Consider the following 26,131-nt stretch of genomic DNA (forward strand, 5'->3'; position numbering starts at 1 on the left):
GATTCTCAACCACTGCACCACCAGAGAAGTCCCAAGAGCCCACTTTTTTTAATAGAGCTGCAAGTTTCTCCTAATCCAGCCCTAATCAACTATCTCTCCCTAGGTTTCCCAACTAGCCACCCCCACTCTGTCATTTGTTGCGGATGTTCACTTCGCTTTTCCTTAAATCTTGTGATCTCAGCTTGTACTGCTCTTGATATTCCTTCTCTGCCTTTTGGATCCTATTTATCATACAACATCAAGTTCAGTGTCACCTTCACCTGGAAATTGCCCTTAGTCCCGTTCTCCATTGCACTCTCATCAGACTTCATCGTAAGCAAGCATGCTTATGTCTAATTCTACCCCAGAATTCTTAACAATTTTTGTAGAAACTGTGGGACCTAGCAAGTCTGTTTCTCAGGGTAGAGGCTCAATAATTATTTGAAATATAAAATCAGTTGCTTTGCTCCCAGTAGGATGGAGACTAATGGGCTAAGGTGCCCAGGGGATGAGAGGTAGCAACAAGATACCAAGGTGGCCTACCACACAGATTTGTTCAGTACTTATTCTACTTAAAACATATTTTATATTTTACTTGTCATTTTTACCATTTAGGATACCCATATGCAAGGACAATAACTGTATTACAATTTATCCATGCAGATGATCTGCCAGACTTTGTCAGTAAATGCAGTCTATCACCCAGATTTCCTGATATATGTTAACTAAATGCAAAGCCTTATTATCACATTTCCTATATATAATACCTGCCAAAGTCAAAGACAGTGTTACCCAATGGGGTGGCTATGGTCAAATTCCTTTACTGTGATCTTCCTTTCTCATTATATTTGACATTTTTGAAACTGAATTTTATTGCACTCTCTCCGCTTCTGAAAGTGGTCTGGGAAATTAGACTTAATAGAGATGTAGAAGCCACAGGGAAAAAAGAAAAGGAGAGTGAACCGGTAGGAAAGTGAAATTAAAATGTTATTTTGGTAAATGGATGCTCTGGTGGAGACTGTAAACAATTGCAATGCAAGTTAATTACTGACCTGTCAGGCAAGTGTAGCAGAGAGGTTGCGCCACACATTACTGGAGCTACTACTGCCACGAGTCATTTCCACAGGGGAACAAACAGACCGTGCTCTACCACAGATAAGTAGAAGACCTTTCCAGGGGACGGAAATGAGTTTCTCAGAGATATCATATTCATCCGTGGAGTTTCCACACACACTTACTAGACCTGGAGAAACAACTCATCTTACACATTCCGGAAAGGGAATGGGGTCATATTGCCACAGAGGGTTCCTGTGTGTTAAGGCAGAGAGGACCTTGGTGGTGACCAGACAGCTCACTGCCACACAGTGAAAACCGAGGCTAAGACCCATGGAATGGGAAAACACTGGGGCACAATCAATGCTTATCTCTGAGCCAGTTCTCCTCACGAAGTCTTTAGTGAGAATCCATGTCAGGCAAGAGAGTCCTTCTATTCAGAGAAAAAAATGTTGAGCACCTGAAGAAAGCTGAAACTCCAGGGAGATGTTCTCTATTGTTAGAACACAGGGCCCTGCTAAATTGCAAGATGGTCAAAAATGTGGTCATTTTAAAAAAATAAGAAATAAAGAGAAGGGTTATCTGAAATGGAAATATGATATTGTTCATATTTTTAAAAATTTTGTATGATTTTTTCCAAATATACTTTAATGTTGGCCTCAAAAGGTATGAAAAGTATTGCTTCTTTGCAGCCTGTAACTTATTTTTGAAAATTTTAAATTTATTTTTTAATTTTTTGTGGTACACGGGCCTTTCACTATTGTGGCCTCTCCCATTGTGGAGCACAGGCTCCGGACGCATAGGCTCAGTGGCCATGGCTCAGGGGCCCAGCCGCTCCGCGGCATGTGGAATCTTCCCAGACCGGGGCACGAACCCGTGTCCCCTGCATTGGCAGGAGGATTCTCAACCACTGAGCCACCAGGGAAGACCAAGCCTGTAACTTATGAAATATCCATCATTCATTGGCCCTTAGAACCACTGGCCAGAGCAAGTTATACATATTCTTTTTAAAATAAGAACTAAATTAGGTCAAAGACATTCCTACTGGTAATGCTTTCCTAAGCTATGTACTCTGGCATTACCTAGGTTCTATATTTGTTTTCCATTTCTATATTCTGCAAACATTTATTCAGTCTCTATTGTTTGGTCAGAAAGCACAGGGACATTTATAAATGATTAAATAGAAAGACCTACATGATCTATACTTAATATGGATGCACTTTGATCATTTTATCTATCTGATCTCTGTCAGATTTCCTTTGGAATTCTTGTTACCTTGTTTTTCCAGACACAGTTGCCACTTGACTTGGGGGTCTATGACTAAAGCAAGGATGTTTGGAGATGCAGGACTTGAGCTCTGTCCTGGGACTACTTTGAACAGGTTGTGGCACCTTGGGGAAGAGTCTGTATCCTTGAACTTCAATTTTCTCTGCTCTGTAGCATGTAGACAATATCATAGTGCCTATTCAGTTTCTACTAACTGAAATAATTCTTAATATATTTTTATTTTAATGTTGCTGATGGAAAAAAGATGTCAAAAATACACTTTCTACCTCAAAAGGGCAAGCTGCTGAGCCTTAGTATAATTAACAGAGTGCAACAAATAATTGACAGAGCAGCTTTGAAATTTATGATTAGTTGAAATATCACATTCATTCCTATTTGGGTATTTGCAGTGTGAGTGGGAGAATCAGGCCCAGAATATCACTGAGCCAAGTCTGTTGAGCAGAGCCAAAGTTTGTGTGGCTCTTATGAAGTGCATTCTCATCACTGTTTCCTGTTTTTAAAACAGTATTGAAAGTGGAACTAGTGTAACATCACAAGCTATTCTTGCTCTTCTCTTGGTACATACAAAATCAGGAAGTCTACAGAAATTGTGAAGCCAGTCTTAAGTGATTTACATTTCAATTTCTAACTCAAGGATATTTATTTGGAGAGTTTTGTAAAAATCAAATGGATATTTTAAACACATGCAGAATGAACTAATGTGTTGTCATTAGTCGTTCACCATGCTTCTGTGTGCCTCCTGTAAGAATATAAATGCATACGTCATCAATGTTTTTTCTAATAGAATTTGGTAACAATGATGATGATGAAGATTAGATGATATGTTATAGAAAGAACAAGAGAAATACTGAATAAGCATGTAGATCACATGAAATTTAATATGACTTATAGTTAACAAAATGTTTGATGTTACGAAGTTGCATAGAAATAAGCATACAAAAGTATTATTGATTTTACGAAGTCCTCTACCAAATCTAGAAAGTTAAGTGTCAATGAGAAATGACAATACAGGTGGAACAACAGAATATGATTTCAAAACCCTGTGTATATTCTTGGAATAATAACTCAGAAAGACTCACAGATTAGAGCTCTTCATTGCCTTTCTGAGTATATTCTGAAATTGATACTTATGTTCCTGGAATTATGTTCACTCCCTGATGCTGGGAGCAAGTTATGATGGACCCTGGGGTTTGAGGGTTTCTCTCTTTTTAAAAAAATATTTATTTATTTATTTAGCTACCCGGGTCTTAGTTGCGGCATGGGAGATCTTTTAGTTGCAGCTTGCAGGATCTTTAGTTGAGGCATACAAACTCTTAGTTGTGGCATGTGGGATCTAGTTCCCTGACCAGGGATCGAACCCAGGCCCCCTGCATTGGGAGCACAGAAACCCTTGAGGGTTTATTTTGACTCGGGGTTGGGAAGGCTTTATATTGGAGTTTATTCCCCTAGAACCTTCTTTCACAAAGACTCAGAAACTAGAGCACCATGGCACGGCCATCACATCCCACAACTCCAAGAGGCACCCTTTACTAGAATGCAATGCTAATATGCTATCCCTAGTCACAACTGCTACCTGCCTCTACATTTACTTAAGATCACATACAAAGTAGAGTAATCAAAGGTTTTCTACTGTAAGATGTTTTCCTACGTAGCCGGAAGAGTTTCCAGTATGAGATTCATGTAAATGATTCCCTGAGAGTTCATGGGAAGTCTGAGTAGCCATTTATGACAGTGTGTTAATTAGTTTAATCATTCCTCTCCCATGTATACATCTAAGTGATTAACTGAGCAGACGGTGTAAGTAAAAAGATGTAAGGAAGGAAGAATGGATGATGGAATTTCAGATATGTTGACCCTGTAGATGAGATGGGGCCTAAGTAGGTGCTGCAGTGGGGGGCTTTGGCAGCCAAAACGTGAAAAGGATCATAGTGTGCACTGTAGAGGAAAACATGAGTATTGGGATGCAGGTGAGGGGAAAATGGGAAAGTTGGAGTGTAAAGAGAATGAACTGTAAGTGGGGTCCAAATACAACTTGCAAAATTGACCTAAAACAGCCTTATCCACCTGCTATGAGAGGTTTCTAACAGGATGAATAAGAATAAATCATCTCTGAACCCACAAGTACAGCAGTTAGAAGTTTCACAGCCACCAACACAGCTGTCATTTCTAGCCATTAAATTTCCTTCCTCCTCTGTCCTCCCTCCTTCCTCAGTTCTTGCTTGGGGTGAGGGGGTCCTGCTTCCTTCTGTTTTGCACTCAACTCATCCATACAAGACATTTGTGTATTATGCCAAGGCAAGCCCTCTTCCCAAATTCTCTCCCTCAGAGTGTCTAGAATACCAGCCTCTTACAGCACTGGTGGGCTTAGAAGGGATTAGGCTCTCAGTTAACACTTCAGCCCGATCAGAGGATAGAAAGATGATCAAACTCACCCACACTGGGGCTAAATGCCATTTTCTTTATGAAACCCAACACTTACCTTTTCCTTGAATTTCCTTGGTACTATAGTTTTTCTTCATGACATATTTCAGTTTCTATTCTGTAGTATCACAGTTATTTGCATACCTCTGCACTGCTGAGCCCTTTGCCTGAAATGCCCAACCTGCCCTGATTTAGCTCCAGCGTCAGCTGATCTTTTGTGGACTTTCTCTCTCCACACCTCCCAGTTCCACTGTGGTTTGATGTCATTGCTTCTCTCCCTACCTGGGCACCACTCTATTCTCATTTAATTATTGATTTATTTCTTTATCATACTCACCAAACTACTGTAAAACACTTGGTTGAAACAAACAAACAAAAACCAAAAACTCAAAAAAGAGTATCTCCAGCCTTTAATATAGTGCCTTGCCACTCAGGAAAGTCTCAGTAAACATTAAACAGATAATTTATTTTCTGTGGGTAGGAAGAGTTTGTCATTTTCTGTATTCTTCTCAGAGCAACGTGGTGCTCTGCAAAATCAGAAACCACCAAATATTTGCAAACATGAGAATAACTGAATAGTATCAAGTGACTGCCATTGTAGAACAAAATAAAGAAGCTGAATAAAGAGAAAAAATTGAGTGCAATAGAGTATCAATGAAAAGTGAAGATGAGGTCAGTTGGGAAAAGAAGTGATGGCTAGAGGAGTGAGAAAAGAGAAATAACATTAACATTGGTAGGGGGAGAGATCAGCTTAAAAGAAAGATCTGAAGGAGGAAGATTTTGAAATTCTTTTCTGTAGACTGTTCTCGTAAAAACAGATGGGAAAGCCAGATAAGAGGCTTTTTAAATTAATCCAGCCTTTTGACAGTAACCCATCACCAGGCAAATTATGGGTTAATTGTCAAATCAATACAAGAATGCAAATGTTGATTTGATGCTGAAATTTGTTCAGAGTATGAGGACAACATGCCCTATAAATGGCACCTAGTGGGGCTATGTAAATACAGTGACTTCATGCTCTTGGTCAGAAGAGAGTGGCTTTAGCCCGAGTATTTCTCTTACCAGTATTACAAACACACCACCTTAGAGTTTGAATCTAATGAATAATTTGGAAGATCAAGCCTTGAATGTACTCCAAGGAGAACCCAGAGTTTTTAGAAAAGATTTATATGTTTAATCACAGATTCCCTCAACCCTCACTCAAATCCTTGGGCATCAGATCATACCAAAGCATTTACATTGTTGCTAAAACTACCTAAAATGACTGAGCTCTGTAAATCTGCAGTAATACTTCTTGAGCTCCCAGACTTTTACACAGCAGTGTCAGAAGTGAAAAGGACCCTACAGATCATAGCAATCCTTTTAGTTGCCCATGCCCCTTCACTATCAAGTTTTTCCAGTGATGAAACAGAGGTCCACGGACTTGTTCAAGGTCACAGAGGTGGCCATTAGAGACAGTGCTGCCCTAGAAGTCATCATAGGCTCTTTTTATGCTACCAGTATGGTTATAATGAATCCAAGGCCTCCATTACAATCACGGTACCTAGATTCTCATTCTTTCATTCATCCTTACTTCATCCACTGAAATACACTCTGAAAAAAACTCATGCTTTTATTAGTCGTGTCTTTATAAATATAAAAAATCCAGAGATTTGCTTTATTTTGAAATAATGTCTCTTGGCTAAGAAAAATTGAAGGCCTCAATAATAAATAATACACAGAATAAAACCAAAAATGTTTATCCTGTACTGGGGTACGTGGAGGAATAACTATTTATATCATCTGCATGTGATTGCATTTACTTTTTAAAACACATTTATATATAAAAAACCCTATCTTATTCTAGTTAGATATAGAGGTAAGATCCCTTATGCATATCTTAGTGGTCAGATTTGATACATTTTAAAGACCTTCTTATTAATGTAGCTGTCATCATATTGCTGTGGAATAGCAGGGATAAGATTTCCTTCTTTTACTCACAGTTTTATTTCAAATGTTGTCAAAAGAGCTCTCTTGTTGTCAAAGAGCTCTCTTATTTTCAATTAGATAAGTTTTAAAAATATATCACACATGTATGATTATGAAAATGAATATATTCAAAATAAATTAAAATAAATAGCAAAATAAATTGGTTAAGGAATTCTTAATAAAACTGTCCTGTAAACAGCTTTGTTAGATATAACTGAAGTGCAATAAAGTGCAAGTGTTTAAATTGTACAATTTGATCATTTTTCACATATGTGTACTGCTGTTAAACCACCGTCACAATCAAGATAACAAACATATCCATCACCCCCAAAAGGTTCCTTGTATCCAGAGTCCACCCTGTCCCTAGGCAATCACCAATCAGTTTTCTCTCATTTTATGTTAGTTTGCATTTTCAAAAATATTATATAAGTGAAATCGTAAGTACTCAATGAGTACTTTTTTGGTGGGGGGCTTGATTTCTTTTACTCTGCACAATGAATTTACATTTCATCCGTGTGGTTGCATGCGTTAGTAATCCACTCATTTTTATTGTTCAGCAATATTTCATTGTGTAGATAAACTAGAATTTGTCTATCTATTCATCTGTTGATGGACATCTGGGTTTTTTTTGTCCGGGGGTGGGGGAGGCGGATAAAATAAGTACTCCTTCACTTCTTTCTGCCCAGTGTCCTTAAGAAAATTGTTAGTCACTCTGATCCTCATTTTTCTCCACTATAAAAATATGAGTTTAATGTCAATATCATAGGAACTTTGTAAGGATTAAACCAGCTCATTGCCTGGCACATAGTAAATACTCAATAAATATTAACTTCTTATCTCACTCAATATCACTCAATTGCCTAACTGGTTTCAATTATGAGGAAACACTTTTCCTCGTTAAAATGCTTTTATTCTTTTCTAATCCTTTTAGTGTCCACTCAACTTCAACATTACTGTGATTCTAGCCCCATTGTCTGTACAATCAAGTAGAGGTACCAAAACAGTTGGCTCCTTAAAATTTAATCCTTCTTTTGGATTATATTGGCGTCTATAACTGACTGGTGACAATTTTTTCTAATGTTGTACTCACGTGCCTAGGCTAGCTATGAAATGTCTGTATAGGTGAGACATAGAGAGGACACTCAGGCTAGAAGAGGGTCTGTTTCTAGAAACTTTGAAGCTATTATTTGCATTGCAAATATCCTATTTAAAAAGAGTAGATGTATTCATTTGAGGAATTCGTGGGGAGGAGCAGCTGAAAATGATTATGGATTTGCGAAGCAACTAAAAGCCCTCCTGGTCCACCCACCCAATTTATTTCCTTCGTTTTCTTTTTCTGAATTATTGTTTTCTCACAGCCGCTCCTTTAAAATTTGCCCACACTGGATTTTCCTACCTGAATCAGACTCCTTCCATTAAAATAAATGTAAATAAATAAATAGTGTCGATGTGCTGATTTTCTCTTTCTTCATAGTCTTCATAAATATTATATCCACCTAAGCTACTAAATCCAGTTCAGTTGGCAGATGGCAGTGGACAAAGGAATTTGAATTTTTCCCTGGGATATTGCAAGTGGGGCTGGGGACTGGGACTCTGCGCTATGCTAATGAGGCCAAGCGACATATTTGGTAGTCAATGGGACCAGCTTGCTTTCCTCCAAGTTTACACACTTAAATTTGACCTTATTCACAGAGGTTTTTGTTCACCAAAAAAGGCTGCTGGTGGTAGTGTCTGGAGGTGGGTTGGGATGGGGTGTGTGATAGATCAAAGACGTTGTGAATGAAAAGAGCATATACCCAGAAGATGCTTAGTTGGCAATATCATTTCTATATAAGGGGGACCATATCGTATTGCCATCAGGAGTTCCTTAATCGGATTAAGAAACTAAACAGAATTTGAGTGTGCTATCTATGAATTGAAATCCTCTGGCACATATATAGTACTGTCGGAATACAGAGGTCCAATTGATAAAAGCACTACAAAATAACTACCTTCTTCTTCACTACTCAAAGAGGCGGAGACTTTATTTTATTTTTGTACTTTAAAGATGTATAGGGATATGCACTCCACCAAGAGTTTTTCATGGAAAAGAATATACTTAGAATAATATAATGCTTTTATATTTCATCAGGATAACATTGTAATATGCAGAAGTCTACAAATTCTGATACCTCTGTGGAAACACTGAATCCCACCCGCCAAGGCACTGGAGCTGTGCAAATGAGAATCAAAAATGCCAACAGCCACCACGGCAGGCTGAGCCAAAGTAAATCCATGATCCTCACCGATGTTGGGAAGGTCACTGAACCTGTAAGTCAGACACCCCAAGTTCCCTGATATATAGAATTTTGTAAAAGAAGTGGAAAAAAAAAAGCTAATTAGCCATGTTTTATTTGTTTTCCTAATGTGCATGAGAAAACTGTTTTTGTAATGCATTTTATCTTGCTTACTTATAGTCATAATTATATCCCCAGTTGCAAGAGAAGAGCTGGGCTTAATCCAGAGTGATAAAGTGGATTTGGAGCTAGACTGAAGAGCACCTTTGACTCATTTTAAGGGCCTCCACTATCATGCTTCAGTGTCATAAAAATAATGAGGTTATGCTAGCATGTGGTGTTTGTACTTCCAAATACAGTACATCACTTTGAAAAGCCAGAGGCTAAAATTAGCTAAGAATAAACTGAGAAAAAAATCTTTAAAAAAACGTGAAAATCTCTTCCTTAAAATCTCTCAACAATATATGATATTGGAAATTACAATCTGATTTGGAATGAGCTTGAACAGTTGAAATGGTGTGGAGATTTAAGGTTTGGAGAGGAAGCCATTTTGTCTCCATAATGTGTCATTAGGAAGATTTGAAATAAAATAGTTAGAGATGAACTCTACTGCCAATTGTGTCCCTGGCCCTGCACGCATCCTGAGCCACTAAACACACTGATTGCAATGAGTCTCCTCTGGTTAATTTTCTTCCATAATGGTGGTAACTTGCAGCTGAGGCCATAGGATGTTACAAAATTATTTATGCAATGTTAGCCACTCTTTTGGACCCCGGATCTATTTTGTTTCTCACAGTGAGAGCACGAGCAAGAAATAGGTTAGCTGGGGACAGGCAGTGAGTCCCAGTCACCCTGCAGTAACATGTGAGCTATTAATTGAGTGTTCTGTTAATATCATAGGGGCCTATGAAATATTCAGCTCCCTAACTGAGTTATTAAATGAGATCAACTTGCTGAGTAGCATGTTACTGATTACATTTATTCGCTGTTTTTCACTCGAATTTCAAGTGCAGAATTAACCCACAACGATCTCAGGAGCCTGAGAAATGTATGGTTTTAATCATCCTTTCCTCAGGTATTATAGACAAATTTAGCATGAGGAAGCCAGTGGTTATATTTTGAAAGTGAGAAACATATCCCTAGTTAAGGTACTGAGAGATGCATTTTTCTTTCTTTATTTTCTCATTTAAAAGTATTATCTGCTGGGAGGCACAACACGGCCAGCCTGACTTGGCGTTGAAACCTGCTAAAACGTTCCCCAACCATGAACTTGAGACAATGGTTAGAGTAAATTATTGGAATCTCTATAATGTATTATCAGTAAGAACTGTACCTTTGGAAAAGTTTAAAAGTTAAGTATATTTAATGATGCCTAACATATTTTATTGGCTGTGTTTAACAAAAGGCACTATGCCGCAGTTGTTTTTGACAAGCATGAAAACATCACAGCATGAGACTGCAAAAGGAATTATGGAGAGAAATTACAAGTGATCCATCTCTCAATGAATTATCCACCTCAATAGCCCGCAGAACTCAGCTACCAATTAACACCTACTTTATTACATGTTGGGATGTACTTAATAACTTTCATGTGTTTATGCACTATTACCTTGACTGATGCCTCTTGTACAATTAGGCATAATTGGCATATCAATATGCAAAAGTTAAAAGGATTAACCCTCTTAAAACTAATGAGCATTTCTGTTTCCAGCTGCTAAATGAGACAAAATTAGCATTTTTCACTTTTGGGCAGGATTTTATCATGCAGTTTCTCATTGTTGATATTACCTTGTTACATAACTTTAGTTTGGGCGGTTATATGCTGGACTGCTGGAGAATCAGAGTTTTCCAAAGTTAAATTAGCTATAATTATCCCAGCTTTTGTTTCCGCATTCTTAGCCTCGGCAATATGTATTCCTCGATAAGGAACAAAAATAAAAGTTACTTTTGGTTATGTGTGCTCGGTGCATAATTATATAAAAGGGGTATTTTAGTGAGGATATGTCATTTCACCGAGAAAACTTGGCTCAGAGATACTGTATTGAAAGCTTGCCATGGCACTAATTTTCTTTCTGTCTCAGTTCTTTTCATCTCTTTTTTTCCATGCACAATTTTCTGACTAGATACTGACAGAATGTAAAGTATTTTGGCATATTTATTCAAACAAGCCTGTTAAAGATATCTGCTCAAGCTAAACTAAGAACTTGATTTTTCAGAAGTTGGAGGTTGGGGTAAGGTCAAAGGGGGAGATTTTGAACTTAGGAGAAGTGGGAGGAAATGCACACTAAAAATGTGTGCACAAGTTCACATGTGGCATGGCTTGCTGTAACAGAGACACATACATTTAATCTGTACAGAAAAAAATTGAGTACTTAGAGACTATATATGTATTATGCATCCTATTTAATATATATGGTATATATATACTACTTGTCACTTCCATATCAATTATGCACATCTAATATGGACTTACCAGAGTATATAATAACACAAAAATCTGGTATTACACATTTCTATGATTTCACTTATTACAAAAACATACAAATATTCTAGGGTCAAATCAATTGTATAATTTTGTCATTAATTTGTAAAGTCCTCTTCAAATTTTGCTTAATTAAAAATATGTTAATATGACTGTGAACTCAGAACACAACATAAAATTCTCCTATACATGTCATAAGAGCCTGTATTCTTGGTATCTTAAATCGAGGAGTAGTTTGAAATGCCAATATAAACATTTATTCGACCCCAAGCTGTGCAAACACAGGTGAATTTACTTGTTGAATTAAAAGTTTTGATTGCCTAAGTGCTGCAGGGAAGCATTCCAGTAAAACAGGTATCAATACTCCATTAGTATTTTATTGGTGGCATGCATCATTTTCTTTAAACACCAAACAGTCATTTTTATGTGGTTCATAAGATCAATGCCTTTTCAAAATTCAGAGGCCACTTTGCTTTCTAAGAAATGTTGGAGAGGTGGGAAGTTTGGACATCTAATGACATGGTTAGTAAGAAAATGGCGTTATCTGTGAGAGCCATCTGGAGACCTTCATTTGGTGGGGAGGGAGCGCTCTTTGGTCTCAGTGATTTGTTGTCTCACCCTGAGCCTTGGAGTGAGACCTCTTAAAGGTGGACTGCTGATTTACCTGAATGTGCTAAACTCAGAAGCAGAAGGCTTAGTGCGTGTAAGTGGGGGCAAGCAAAGTGTGCCTCTTTAAGGGCTAAAAAGGCTAATGTGCAATCCAGCAAATAGCCAATGCAAAAGATTTAATGTGGCTTTGATGTTATTTATAAGAGGGATGCCCAGCCTACTAGACAGTTTGAAAATAGATATTAATGAAGAGTTTAAATAGCCCAAGTCAGGAAACTGCAGACAGAGGATTTTCAGGCAGGAGCAGCTCCGGCATTTAATACTGGTGTCTTAAGCAGCAACATGTATGAATATTCACCATTTCCATCTTGTAAACCCTGCAGAAGTGCATCACTCCATTCATAGCCATCATGGACAGGGAAATATTTTGTTAATTAGTGTTCAGATAAAGACTTAGGTCAAGCCATTCCTAAACGTTAACATACAAGACTCCCTTCCTTGTGCTTCTCTTAAGATACAGCGTTCCTTCATTTTTCTTTTTAATATATTATAAGGAAAAAGAGGAAACAATTTTCCTTTGTTTCTTACTTCTGTGATTTTAGGATACTTGCCAAAGTTGTGGCTAGCTAAAAAGGCAGACATAAAAATTGCTACTAAAAATATAAGCCTTCTGTTTAGCAGAGATTTTGAGAAATATTATGAGGCTGTAGGACTTGTCCATGTTTACTTCAAATCAAGCTTATAGAGAGGTTTGAGGCTTTGTTTGTATAAATTGTCCTGAAGTGGATCCTGATATCTAATTAAAATGACACTAAATCACATTGAATTGATAAGACTTGGCATCTCAAACAAAGGTAATTGCCCGTATTGGTTTTATACAAAAATAGCGCTGCTTGGAAAATGTGCAGCCAACACAGACTGTCAACTCCATTTATAGATCAATATGTGAAAACCATTGATCAGGCAGGCATGTATAACAGTAACACTTTGCATTTATTTGTTGTTTTTATACCACATTAAGGCTTAGAGGATTATAGGCTTCCTAAATATTTTGACTTCCTCATAAATATATGATCTGTTGAATGTTAATTAAATGAGAGTCTGCAGCCATCTCTAAAATTGTTTTTAGTTTGATGATTTCCTTTTATTGCTGAGGATCATATGATCTGAAAATGGATTAGTTTCCTTCTGCATAAAGATTATTAAAGCTTTAATGTGTCCTATTTAGTGTAAGATGTGGCTGCCTTTTTACTTTGAAAAATATAGATACAGACAATTATTTTCTCTTAGCGAGTGGCTGATCTCTTTTTATTAACTGGGCATTCTCAGAGCTCAGGGTGGAATTATTTCCTGACATAGTTTGCATACTCTGTAGATAACGGGTCTTCTTGATTTTTCCTGATAGAATTTGTTTTCTTTCTTTTCTTTTTATCTAGCTCTGTAGTACAGGCATCTGATCAAACATTATGTAGAAAATAAACTCATCACCTCAATTAAATTCTAGACACACACATATAATTTGAATTCTATTTTTTTGATTCAAGAACAAGCCTTATGAACTGTTCTTATACACTGCATTCTACAGTTAAATCTTTCTTATCTCATCAGTGTAAGGACAGTGTTTTGTTCCTAATCTTTATTGGACTATTGAGGATGACATTTGTAAGCCATTTTGGTTTATAAGGAAAAGCTGGAGGACAGTGGAGTCAGACTCTCCATAGATCCAAACCTCAGATATGACTACGAAATAATGTGTCTTCCACTGCAATTTTCTTTGCCACTGAGAGGTCAATTTTGTTGAGAAATCTTTTTATATCCTCTATATACATTAGGAGTACTGCTTTCAAGACAATACTTGGTTTTATATACGATATTAAAACAATAATAAAAGAAACAAGATTTCAGAAATAGCAAAAAAAAAGAAAAAAGAAATCATGAAATTCAAGGGTTAGCTAAGGTAACCAGTCTGCTGTAAAGCAGAAGAAAATGTTTATTAGCTAGATTTTTGACTTTTAAATAAAATGCCCTGGGGTGGGAGGGAGGAAAGAAGAATAAAAGAACAGTAGAGATTTCTTTCCTTGTCCTTGCTGTCCCATGTCATCTCATGCTGTGAAAATCTTTAACTCTGTTTACCAAGCACAAATTGGACTTGCCAAATGTTCAGGAAGTTTTCATTGACAGTGTAGAGTCTGTACTTCAAAGAATGAACTGGGGCTCTTGAGTTCATGTTGGTGGTTGCATCGTTTCCATTTTAACTTGAGCATAGCTAAATTTGTTTATAATCTCCTACTGATTGAACATGGCGCTGAATGTACATGAGATACATTTTTTTTTTTTACTTTAGTCCTCTGATTACTAATTTGAATCCAAAACTCTAACCTTGTTAGCATCTGGACTTATTTCCATAATAACAACCCCTTCAGAACCTACAAAGTAATGAATAATTGACAACAAATGAAATGTTTTGATAGTTGTCGGCACAAAGCATGTTTAATGTTTTGTGTTGCTTCCTAGCTAATTATGTAGATGACACATTTGTCAGACCTTGACTGCCATTAGAAACGTGTTTCCAGAGGGGAGAAAAACAGGCTATTCATAGAGTAATTAACTAGAATGCTCAATGACCTGTGAGAGATTCAAATCGCTGCCAGTTCAGACATTGTTTTGTTACAGAAGCAGAGGGGTAATTAAAATTCCAAATTACAGTCCTATGATGGAGCATTTGTTTGTTGACAGTATACTCTTACTCTAGTTTGTTAATTCTTTTTAAAATTGCTTCTAATCCATTTTATGGCTTTAGGAGTTCCGTCTTTGAATTTACTGACAACTAATATTATGGTAAATTGTACTTCAGTGGAGTACTGCCTTCCTCACAGTTTCAAGGGAGCACAAGGTGGGTGGGATAAAAATATCTCCTTCCCTAAACTGACATATCAGGTGCTGTCAGTGGGAATGCCACTAAAGTGTAACATCTTGTTAAATACTGTGTTTCCAGTTCTGTATTAGGGGAAAATGTCCTGGAAGAAAATACAGAGATTAAAAAGGAAAGCAACATGAACATCTAAAAAGGAGGAAAAAAAACTCATCTCCCAACAAGAAATGATTGATTAAGGTGTTCTATTAAACAAGCAGGAAGAGAGAGGAGTTAGGGCTGAGGATGAATTGGGGAATGTGTTGAATTCAATGCAGAAGATGCAGCAGTCTGTAGGAAAGCTCTCATGGATCAGTCAAAAAAGGGCGTTTTTACAGCGGTACCTTCCAAATCAGGCCAATAACAAACTGTAGGATAACGGGTATCATGCATGAATTTTTTCAAGGCATTATTGGCATGGTTTACAAATCTGGAAGGCCAACATAGTCTAAAAAATTCAGCTCAAGAGAAATATTTATTCAGGTTGCTGAAAGTGAGAACATAGTTTTATTTAAAAGATCTGACAGAAGTCACACGGTATTTGATGCAGGCGAGCTGACAGAGGCATCCAGTGAGCGTTGATTATCCCGAAGTCACTGTCAGCTAGGATTGATTTTCACTTTCTCCGTTTATGTAACAGTTCCTGTAATACAGCTGACCCCGAATCATGTTACCTTGTCATTTCTCTGCATGGATCAAGAAGAGATGAGCTGAAAATAGCTAGACACTGACCTTGAACTTGCCAGAAAAGTGAGAAGTGACAGTGGGGTTTTTCTGTAGTACATGTACAAAGATTAAGGCGAACTGTTCCTCTGTTGAGTTCACTGTAGCAGCACAAGGGGGCAGAGCAGTACTAGAGATTACAGGTAAAATAGATTCTGCACCAGCATGTAAAGGCTCTGAAATACCGAGTTGAGCCAGAGGTCTCATTTTTACGTCTTAGTGTACACATAAAGGAGAATTACTGATGAATCAAAATCTTGGGTCCCCTGATGTTCATAATCAGTAATCTAAAAGTGTACATTCTAATTAAAAAAAGGTTACCTAATACTCTGTGTGGCAGCAGCTATGCTTTTCCACTAAGTTATCTGCAGCATCTCTTATTTAATTCATATAATACTCTTCACCCTTAAAATAAGTTAGTTACTTAGAACCATAGTCACTATTATTATGAGGGTTTTATGGCAAATTCCTAAGGTAATATGTGTCATTTAAGGTACAATTGTATCAGAAGCTGGGAACAGTCTTTTTATACTTTTAAGTATCAAAACCCCCAGATTAAAATTGGGCAGGGTTATATGGTGATGTATATGCACAGAAAGGTAAAATGCAAGCTGGTAAATAATATTTGCCATTTGATTTACGTTTTTCTATACCTTGTACATTTTCCCACCTTAATACTTGCCTCGGTTTTCAAACATTTCCTTTAATAGCACATCACTGTAACCTTGATTAATCTAAAACACAGTATGTTGAACATTGTCATTTGATTGCTAGCATTTAGTTAAGCTAAGGCATTGTTTTAGTGGTGCAGAATGTTTCTTATAAATGACACTCAAAGAACTTGCCAAGTGAAGCAAAGAACTGAAGCAGGTTGAGAAACAAGAAGAAACACTGACTTGATTATCCCCTAGGCTGTGCCTTATGCAATGGCAAAATAGCATCTTTGTGTGCGTGATGGCACAATAACATTGCAAACCTCTACAGTAACAATATCCTTTCTTGCATATAGTGGATTCTTTCTGTGTGTGTATATAGACACATGTATCTATTATACATATATAAAAATACAGTAAATATATATATACACACAAATGCATATATACATCTCTCACTTCAGAGTGAGAGAGATATGTATATAATATTTATATATTTGAGTAGCCACCGACATATATTTACAAGCTGAAATATCAAGAATTGCTTCAATACTCTTCTTCCCATAGATTTAATTCAGGACAGACAATGTTAAGATCTGAGAAATAAGTCAAATTCCAGTATGTTTCAAGGATGGAATAAGTAGGAGATCATTTGGTTCCCAGAAATGAGGTTGAAAATATTCAGAATAACTATGTCATCACAGAAATCTATAGTACCTAGTTTTTGGCCTCACATGGAAGAAGATAGCTTGTGCTGTCGGAGCATAAGTCCCCCAGTGTAGGTTTTGGGGTGTGGGTGTGTGTGTGTGTGTGTGTGTGTGTGTGTGTGTGTGTGTGTGTGTAGGAGGGATGGGATAGGGTGGATTTATAGTTACAAAATTGGTGTGTCTAAAGCTGGTGTCTTTGAAGGCAATCCTGAGGAACAGTCGCTTTCCTTTAGAGTCACACATCTACTCTGCATTCCTGCCCCTCAGAGTGTGCAGAAGACCTCTTGTGTGCCCCCTCCCCGGTGGTAGGAAACCCATCCCTAAATGGTTGATTAGCTTCTGCTTCTGAGGTCAAGGCCGACATAAAGGTGTTGGCTGCTAAAACACATCCCCAGAGTTGTCATTCCCCCTCCCTTCAGTGTGTAAGGCTTTTAATAAGGGACTTTAGTCCCTCATATGTTCAGATTCAGTTTATTGTTACCATCTGTTTAATCACCCTCTCAGGTTTGTGTTGGGAAGCATGAAACTATTTTATCCAGCCTTTGAATCTCTGTGCTCCTAAAGAGATGTGGGTAAAGTACATGTCAGTTTTCAAAGAGCATATTAAAAACTGATAAGCAGAACCATCTCCAAACAATACCATGTAACAAAAAGGCATTTTTATACCTTAATGCATGTTGCAAGTAATTAGCAAATGTACAGCGATGTGACACTTTCTCCCAGAAGTGATGCCATCTTCTTTATTGCGCAATCTCATATGCTTCTCCTTTTAGATGATGGATTTTTATGATTCCCATTCACTACCAATGCACTGGTAGTACTTTTATTGAGGAAGAGATATGGGATTTGAGTTGTAACAGGGTGTATGGTTGTCATATGTCAAGCAAGTTTAAGGATATGCTAAAATGAGAGATAAATCATATGCTCCAAAAATGAGGATAGACTCTTTGGGGAAGGTGAGAAACCCAGAGGAAGTTCAGTTACTTTATTCTTTCTCCTCTTCCTCCTCTACCTCATTTTTATTATTGCATTCCATTCTTTTTTTTTTTTTTTCTGGAGAGGCACCAGCATGTTGTTTCTGGTGGCCACTGTAGTCACCATGATATGATGCGTTTTTCCACGTGTAAATTCCTTTGATAAAATGACACTGGCTGAAACAGACCTCTCATTCATTTATATCCAAATTATTTTATATACCAGCATTTGAGTGGCATAACATAAAGTGAAACAAAGCCAAATTCTGGTATTTAAGCATCAAAATGTTGTAGAGGTTTGGCTTTGAAAACCAAAAGGAAATAAATCAGGTGATTATACTTACTAAATAAAAAAGAAAATGTCAAATGTATACTAATGTTTCATATTTACTTATCCCTGAGGAGGTGATTTCAATACGTGATTTTTTTCCTGAGATTCCAAGATATCTGATTAATAATGTGTTTGAAAATGTCCAGAAGTGGTAGTCTTGTTTTTATGTGAGTGCCCTTCCACAATACCATAAACACAAACGACCATGGTACTGTTTCTTTTTTTAATCCCTTCATGAAGAAACCAGTGCTGTTCTTGCCTCATAATCTTATATTATTTCTATGGAGGAGGAGGAATAATGATGACACTAACTTTCCTCCACTACTTTCGGACACCTGACCTGCTTTCTTTCCCACAGGGTAAAAGGAAGCTGCAGTCTTCGTATTCCCAATGAGAAGGGACATGTGTCTCCTTGCATTGAATTGTCTTAAATCATATCATGTAGCACAAAGTGACCCAATATAGGAAGACAGGAAAACAAAGTGACAGTTTTGTTTGCTCAAATGTAAACACCGACATCAAAACATGGGGGCAAACCCTAGCGTCCCAGATCACAGGAATTAAATAGCAAGAGCTGATATTCTGTACTTAGATAAAATGTATTCAAGGAGTAGTGTATAATCAGCAGGGAAAGGATAATGAATAAATAAGCTTAGCTCAGGTTAAACAAAGTGAGTGTAACTACTACTCTTAAAATCCATGAGAAAGTTAATCTGGCTGCTGCTTGATAATATATCACCCACTGTGGTCTTACCTATTGATCATAGCCTGACAGTGGGTAACATTTCATGGCAACTTCCTCTTTTACCATGAATTATTGACAGTATTAATGCCAATAACACATGATCAAATAGACAGGAAAGAAGTTTACATTCCTGGATGTGCTATCTTTAACCTCCATGCTTTTAATATCATCGTTTAAAAAAAAAAAGGAAAAGAAAAGAAAAAAGAGAGAAAGAAAGAAAGACATTTTCTTTCTTGTCTTGAAATTACCAATGAATAAGATTTTACTGTCACATAGATTATTACTTTGGTATCTTTATAATTCTCATCTACAACACATTTTGGGTAATAAAGCCCTAAATATAAGGGGACATTATAATTGTTATTTTTATCCTGGCATCCTCAGTCTTATGTAACAAAAATCCTAGAGAATGTTACTCTAATAGTGTGTCCTGAGGTCCCTGCCTTAATAATTTCCAGTTCATGGAGTTGTCATCATCCCAAGCCATTAAGAGTCCCCAGACTGAAAAGTGGGTGAGCATGTCAACTACTTTCATCCATTCATTCATTAGTCCATTCTTTTATTCATTTGGAAGACATTTACTGGCACCTACTGTATCTCAGAGACTGTGTTGAAACCTGGGGATGCAAAACAGAAAGGTTCTCTGTCCTCTTGGAGTTGACATTCAGGTGAGGTAGAATCATTATCATGGGATAGCCCAGGCTCAGCCTGTTTGCTTCCTAGATGTCATTCTGGTCACCACCAGCTCCTCCTCGTTCTCAGTACTGGTACTCGCATCATGTACCTTACATTTTGTCAGAAATATTATACACAGAGTTTAAAATTGACCTATGAAATAAGAGACCTTCACTGTCTCTTCCTGTAGATGCATTTCTGTGGGTTGTAAATCTCAAACAAGACCTTTTTTAAAAATTTGAAATTGTGGAACTCCCACCTGATCTTAGCCTACTTTCAACCCTCTGTAGCACACTTTAGCAGACCTATCTTCTATGTCTTTTTTTCCTTTGGCAAACACAAGTTATTAGGGTACTTTTTTTTGGTAATAAATCAAGGTGCAAGTATTCTCAACTGGTTCAATTTATAAAGCCATTTTTATTCATTACCCATTCTTATTCCCTCTTCCTTAGTCTTCAAAAACTTATCATAAATGTTTAACTGGAGTAGTTGAAATAATAATTTTTATGAATACAAGTTAAAGTGGTAGTATGTATACTTGACATCCAGGGCTGTTTATGCTTTCAACAGGAAAATTGAATACAGACCCGATTTAGACTTTTACAGAGCATTCAAAATTTTCACAAAGTTCTTGACTTTTAAACATTTTTCATTATGATCTTTGCTGATTATCTGGCTGAATGTTGTCCTCCAAGCACCCATTATTTATGAAATTTTCGGGGGTTGATCATGGAAGGAATGATTTAATTTACACACCCACCTAAGTAGTCTATCATTAGTGTTATCCTCATCTATTTAAGAGGAGCATGCTATCATAGTCCTTAAGACACATTGCCAGCTATGACACTAATACACTCCTACACCGAAGCAAAGATCAGAGAGCATAGGCTCAGTTGGCAGTATGAACTATTTTGAGGTTTATTCTATTCAGGAAAAAAAAGAAAGGAAAAAAATGTTTTGAAGAATAATTTCTTCAAATTGCATAGACAAACTAGAGTCAAAATACAGTAATATCCAGATTTTGAAATAAGCCAATCATTTGACCAGTTTAAAGACTTAGCTCCACCTAAAGCAAGGCAATTCTTAGGTATTTCCGAATAAAGGCATATCTCCCTTTTTTGCGCTTCATTTTATTTCACTTCACAGATATTGAGCTTCTTTTTTTTTAATTTTTAATTTTTTTTACAAATTGAAAGTTTGTGGCAACGTTGAGTTCAGCAAATTGGTGCAATTTTACCAAGAGCATTCTCTCATTTCGTGTCTCTGTGTCACCTTTTGGTAATTCTCATGATATTTCAGAATTTTTCATTAAAATTGTATTTGTTATGGTGATCTGTGATCGGTGATCTTTGATGTTACTATTGTAATTATTTTGGCATTTTTTAGAAATAAAGTATTTTTTAATTAAGGTATGTACTTCTTTAGACATAATGCTATTGTGCACATAATAGACTACAGTATAGTGTAAACATAACTTTTATATGCACTGGAAACCAAAACATTTGTGTGACTAGCTTTATTGTGATATTAGCTTTTTTGCAGTGGTCTGGAACCATACCTGCAATGTCTCCAAAGTATGCCTGCACTTGATCATGCACAAAATGAGTTTCTATCGAGACTTCATAGTTTCTTATTTCTCTAATGTGTGCATAATTGGACAGCAGTCTTGCTATGAGAACGGACAAGGAAACCCAGACTAGATCCTGGATGCATTAAAGAGAACTGTTTTATACCTTTTGACTGTCAATCTGAGCTTCTCTCCACTCATGTTGACCTTTACAATTCTGAGATCCCCACCTGCTGCCTGACTGCTTAGCTGAAACCAATCTTGAAAGATCTGTGCTTTCCAAGATCACAAACATGTACCTAGAACTCTGATAACTTCCTTTTACCTATGCTTCAAGGATTTGTTTAAGGACAATATTGATTTCAGTATATATTTCATATATACTAGTGACAAGAGGCTAATAGTCTAAAGCAGAGGTCACAAACAAGTGGATGACCCAATTTTGCCCATAGGTATTTTTTGTTTGGGATGGTGTTTTTAAAATTTTGACTTTGAAAGCCTTTAGGTGGAGTAGCGGTGTCTTCATCAACTTATGCTACCTGCTTGGCCCTGAAGATATTTCAGCTTGTAATCTTAGAGTTATTTCAGTGACTGACTATTTAGAATTGAGAACATAATGTGACAAGCCAGAAGATGACAACTGTTAGTTATCAATTTGAGAATTTAGAAGATGACAATTGTTAGTCATACATTTGGAAATGTAGTCTCTACCACATTTCACTGAGAGTGTAAAAACATTCTGTTATATAGCTAAATATGAATTTTCTTATTCAGATTTTTTCACTTGGGATTAATTTCAATTTTAGACTCTTACATTATTATAAATTAACAAACAACTTGCTACCTTTTAGACAACACTAAAAAATAACTGTGATTATCTATGCAGATAGTGTTTTCTTGTCACTAAGCTATAAATATTCTGTTTATTCTGATTTATCTATGATTTAACTTTTGTGGGTTTTGTTAAATATTTCTGAAAGCTTGATGATAATCTGCCTTGTATTTAAGTGAAGCAGTGCACTTCTAAATATTATAAAAAAGAATCACACCAGGCCCTAAGAAATGAGAAATGATGCCTATCTGACAGTTCACAATATTATACAAAATGTAAATCAGTTTAGATTTGACTAGTCATCTTATCTTTTACTTTATCTTATCTTTTACATCTTATCATTTACTTTACATTTTTACTAATTAAAGTTAATCTGAAGACTATTAAACTTCGTTAGAAGTTTTATATCTTTTTCAGTTGACATGTAACGTCCCATAAAAAATGAAACACACGAAAATGAACTCCACAAACAGTCTCAACATAGCTCCTTATAGCCAAATTTTCTTTTTCTGGAGCATCAGCTTTACCAAGTCAGAAGCTGTGTGCCTTGTGGAGAGAAGATAGGTTCATATAAGGAAGAGAAAAGCTCCTGTGAAACAAAGATCAAAGGGCTCTCAGAGATCTCTACACTTGCGTCTTGCATGCTGAATCCAACTTAAAGACGTGTTTTGTCTGGTCCAGTTTCCTTCTTGTTTTTTAATTGAGCTGTCATTTTAACATTGTGACCTTTCACAAGAATTTGTATATGTGACACATCTCAAAATATCAGAAATTCTGGCATCAAAGGGCTGGCTCCCCAAAGAGCAGGCAATAACCAGCTAAAGGTAAATAGATGTTGCCCTGTCTAGATGGGGCAAGTGGCCTCTAGTTCACAGCATTCAAACCAGGTCCCCTTCAATGGATCCTGTACTTACCTGAAATTTGAGTTGGCAATGTCAGCTTTAGCATATCTAGTCCAACCTTCTTTAAATGCCCACTAAGTTTCAAAAAGAAGCTGTGTTATCATTCAAGTAACTGCAAAACTCATGTTTCCATTCAATGTAACTTTCCTAAGTTGCCTCTTCTAGGTGGGAATAAGGTTTGGAAATAGGAAGAAAGGGTTCATTTATGTATTGAGGTGGTTATTTACATAAATGAAACTTTGGACAACTTGATCCTCTGCTGATTCCCAGAGACACTAATTAGTGCCCCTGTGGCACACAAATCTCCAATGACAAATCAAAGATTCAGTCATGGGGAGATGTGGCAAGTCTCTGTCCCTGAAGTGGTCCCTCCAGGTTCAGTCAGAACTGTCAGGGCAAGCGTCATACAGAGGTTGTAATGTTCTCGTTTGTTAGTTATGAGTTTGGTACATGTTCAGTATTTTGACCAGTAACATTTGACTCTAGCCAGGATTAGAATTATTTTTAGGCAGTGTAAATCAGGCGTAAATCATCCCCTCAAGCACATCTACATGATGATTACCTTCAAAGTGCTTTGCCACTTCATGGGAGCAAATAGGAGTCTGGTGATTATAAACATGAGCTAGTGCTGAGCAGACCTGGGAGAAAATCCTGGCTCTGTCACTTACTTACTATGTTACTTCGGGCAAATTTCTCTTATATATTTATTTATTTATTTAATTTATTTATCTTCTCTTCATTTTTTTGGCTGCATCGGGTCTAAGTTGAGGCACCCGGGATCTTCATTGAGGCATGTGGGATCTTTCATTGTGGCATGGGCTTCTCTCTAATTGTGGCACATGGGCTACAGGGTGCACGGGCTCAGCAGTTGTGGCATGCGGGCTTAGTTGCCCTGCGGCATGTGGGATTTTAGTTCCCCGACCAGGGATCGAACCCGTGTCCCCTGCATTGGAAGGTGGATTCTTTACCACTGGACCACCAGGGAAGTCACCTGGGCAGATTTCTTGATGGTTTGGTGGCTTCCTATCCACAATTTTAAATGACTATAAAAAAATACATAAGTTACCTATAGACTGATGAGAATTAAAGAAGATAATGTATATAAAGTGCTAAGTATGATACCTGGGCACATAAGAAGTATTCAAAAATTGTAGAAAATCACTGTTATGATCATGCCACTCATTTGAATAAGGTTCTACAGACCTGGCTCTGTAGCTTTGAACGTCCCTGTGGGCCCCTCTGCCATTTGACCAACACCTTTCAGCAAAGTTGTTCCAATATTCACCTGTATTCTGAAACATTTTGATTCAACTACCTTGAACTCTTACTCAACCTATTCTTGATTTCTTTAAGCTTTTAATTCTTAGACAAATATTTTCTGATATCTGATACTGTTTTTACAATGCGTTAACGCCTGCCAGCTTCCATCCTCAGCTAAGACCAGAGTTAGCTCTTAAGTTACAGTAATACAAATGTTTGCCATTTGGGGGCATCCACTATGTATGTGGCACTGTGCTAAGTGCTGTAACAAACAAGACTTGATTAAAGCCTCACACCAAAAAATAAGTGATGGAACTGAGACTTGACTCCAAGGATGACTGATACCAAAGCCCAAGCTCTGGCTATTCTGAGCCACGGTCAGTATTATAGCTCCTAAGCCCTGAAACCCTGCCCTGCTGTAGACTCCATGGTGACACTCTGCTATGTTCAACCCGGCCCACAGAAAAAGTGGGAAGCAGTTATACATTCTCTTTTTATGCCAATTAAAATTCTGTTCAACTTTAAAGAATGAATTAAGGCTCAATCTCCTACACAACAGTTTCTCAACTGGCTTTTCCCTCATCTGAACTCCAATAGCAATTATTCATTTGATGAATTATTTAACTTTTTATTATGCACAGTTTTAGTGTATTTCTCTATGTTTTATTTTGAAATTTTATTACTCTTAATTATTATTGTTCAACTTTTTGTATTTTCCTATTATATATCCCCTACTAATGTGAAAACTCCTAAAAGTCAGACATCATGCCAAACCTCACCTGAACCTGACTGAAAGTGAGCATTTAGTATTTTTTAAAAATTTAAAGTACTTTCAAAAAGTTTAAAATAGTATATGGCTAGTAACATCTAACGATATCTCTTCTATTTTCTGAATAAAACATCTGTAACAAAAATGTATAATTTTTATCTGTACAACAGGAGTAAGAAAAAATTAGAATCTAGGGATATATCATACTATAAAGAAGCTGAATTGAGAGCAGGAACCCCAACAGTCCATCTATATTTCTAATCATGGACAGTGAATTCATCATTCCATCCACTGAGTCCAAAATAGGTAGCTAATCTCTTTGACTGCTTGCCTTGTAATTCAGAAATGATGGCATGTGTGCCAACCACAAACTAGGCAAGAATCCCTGTACTTAGCAGGTGTTGTTTTATGAAACAACCAGAATTCTGTTGCTCTTTATCCTTTCCCCACCTTTTTATATCCACTCAGAGATTAAAACTCCCAGAAAACACCATTGTAGAGATAGTAGGGGACTGGTGGTGGGATAAGGCATCGTTGGAATTATAGTAACCACAGGTATATTGCTAAAGGTAGAGCTAGAATTACCATGAGCACCAGTAGAAGGGTGGGCTGGGATTTAATTTTATATATACATATATATGTAAAATTATATTTAATTATGTATATATACATAATTAGTATATAATTATACAGTACATATACTAATATATTATTAGTATATAGTATATAATTATATATAATTAGTATTTAATTATATACAAATCTAATTAAATAATAGATATCATTAGTCCAGTACCTCAGAGAACAAGGCAGGGAAAGCTAAAGATGTTCTCACCTGTATCTAGCAGCACTATACTAGGCAATCTTGTTGACTAAAACTGTGATGGAGAGTGGTGGTTACCAAACTGCTCTCAAGCTGAATCTAACTCCAAGAAGGGAATTCAGCTACCCATCTGGATAATGAATTCAGTCCAGAAATAGTCACATGACCTTCAAAACCATTACAG

At 36.8% G+C, this 26,131-nt stretch overlaps 1 protein-coding gene across 2 annotated transcripts in view; it reads left to right on the forward strand.

The window, feature by feature from the left end:
- ARHGAP15 (Rho GTPase activating protein 15) overlaps positions 1-26,131 on the forward strand; it is a 613,208-nt gene that overhangs the window by 19,990 nt on the left and 567,087 nt on the right. For both annotated transcript variants that reach the window (XM_059053493.2, XM_067027507.1), the window contains exon 2: positions 8,840-9,018. In XM_059053493.2, coding sequence (XP_058909476.1) covers positions 8,854-9,018 — 165 coding nt within the window. In that variant the 5' untranslated portion in view covers positions 8,840-8,853. The remainder of the gene's footprint in view (positions 1-8,839; positions 9,019-26,131) is intronic.

The sequence above is a fragment of the Kogia breviceps genome, chromosome 2 (genome assembly GCF_026419965.1).
Source record: "Kogia breviceps isolate mKogBre1 chromosome 2, mKogBre1 haplotype 1, whole genome shotgun sequence".
Taxonomy (NCBI): Eukaryota; Metazoa; Chordata; class Mammalia; order Artiodactyla; family Physeteridae; genus Kogia; species Kogia breviceps.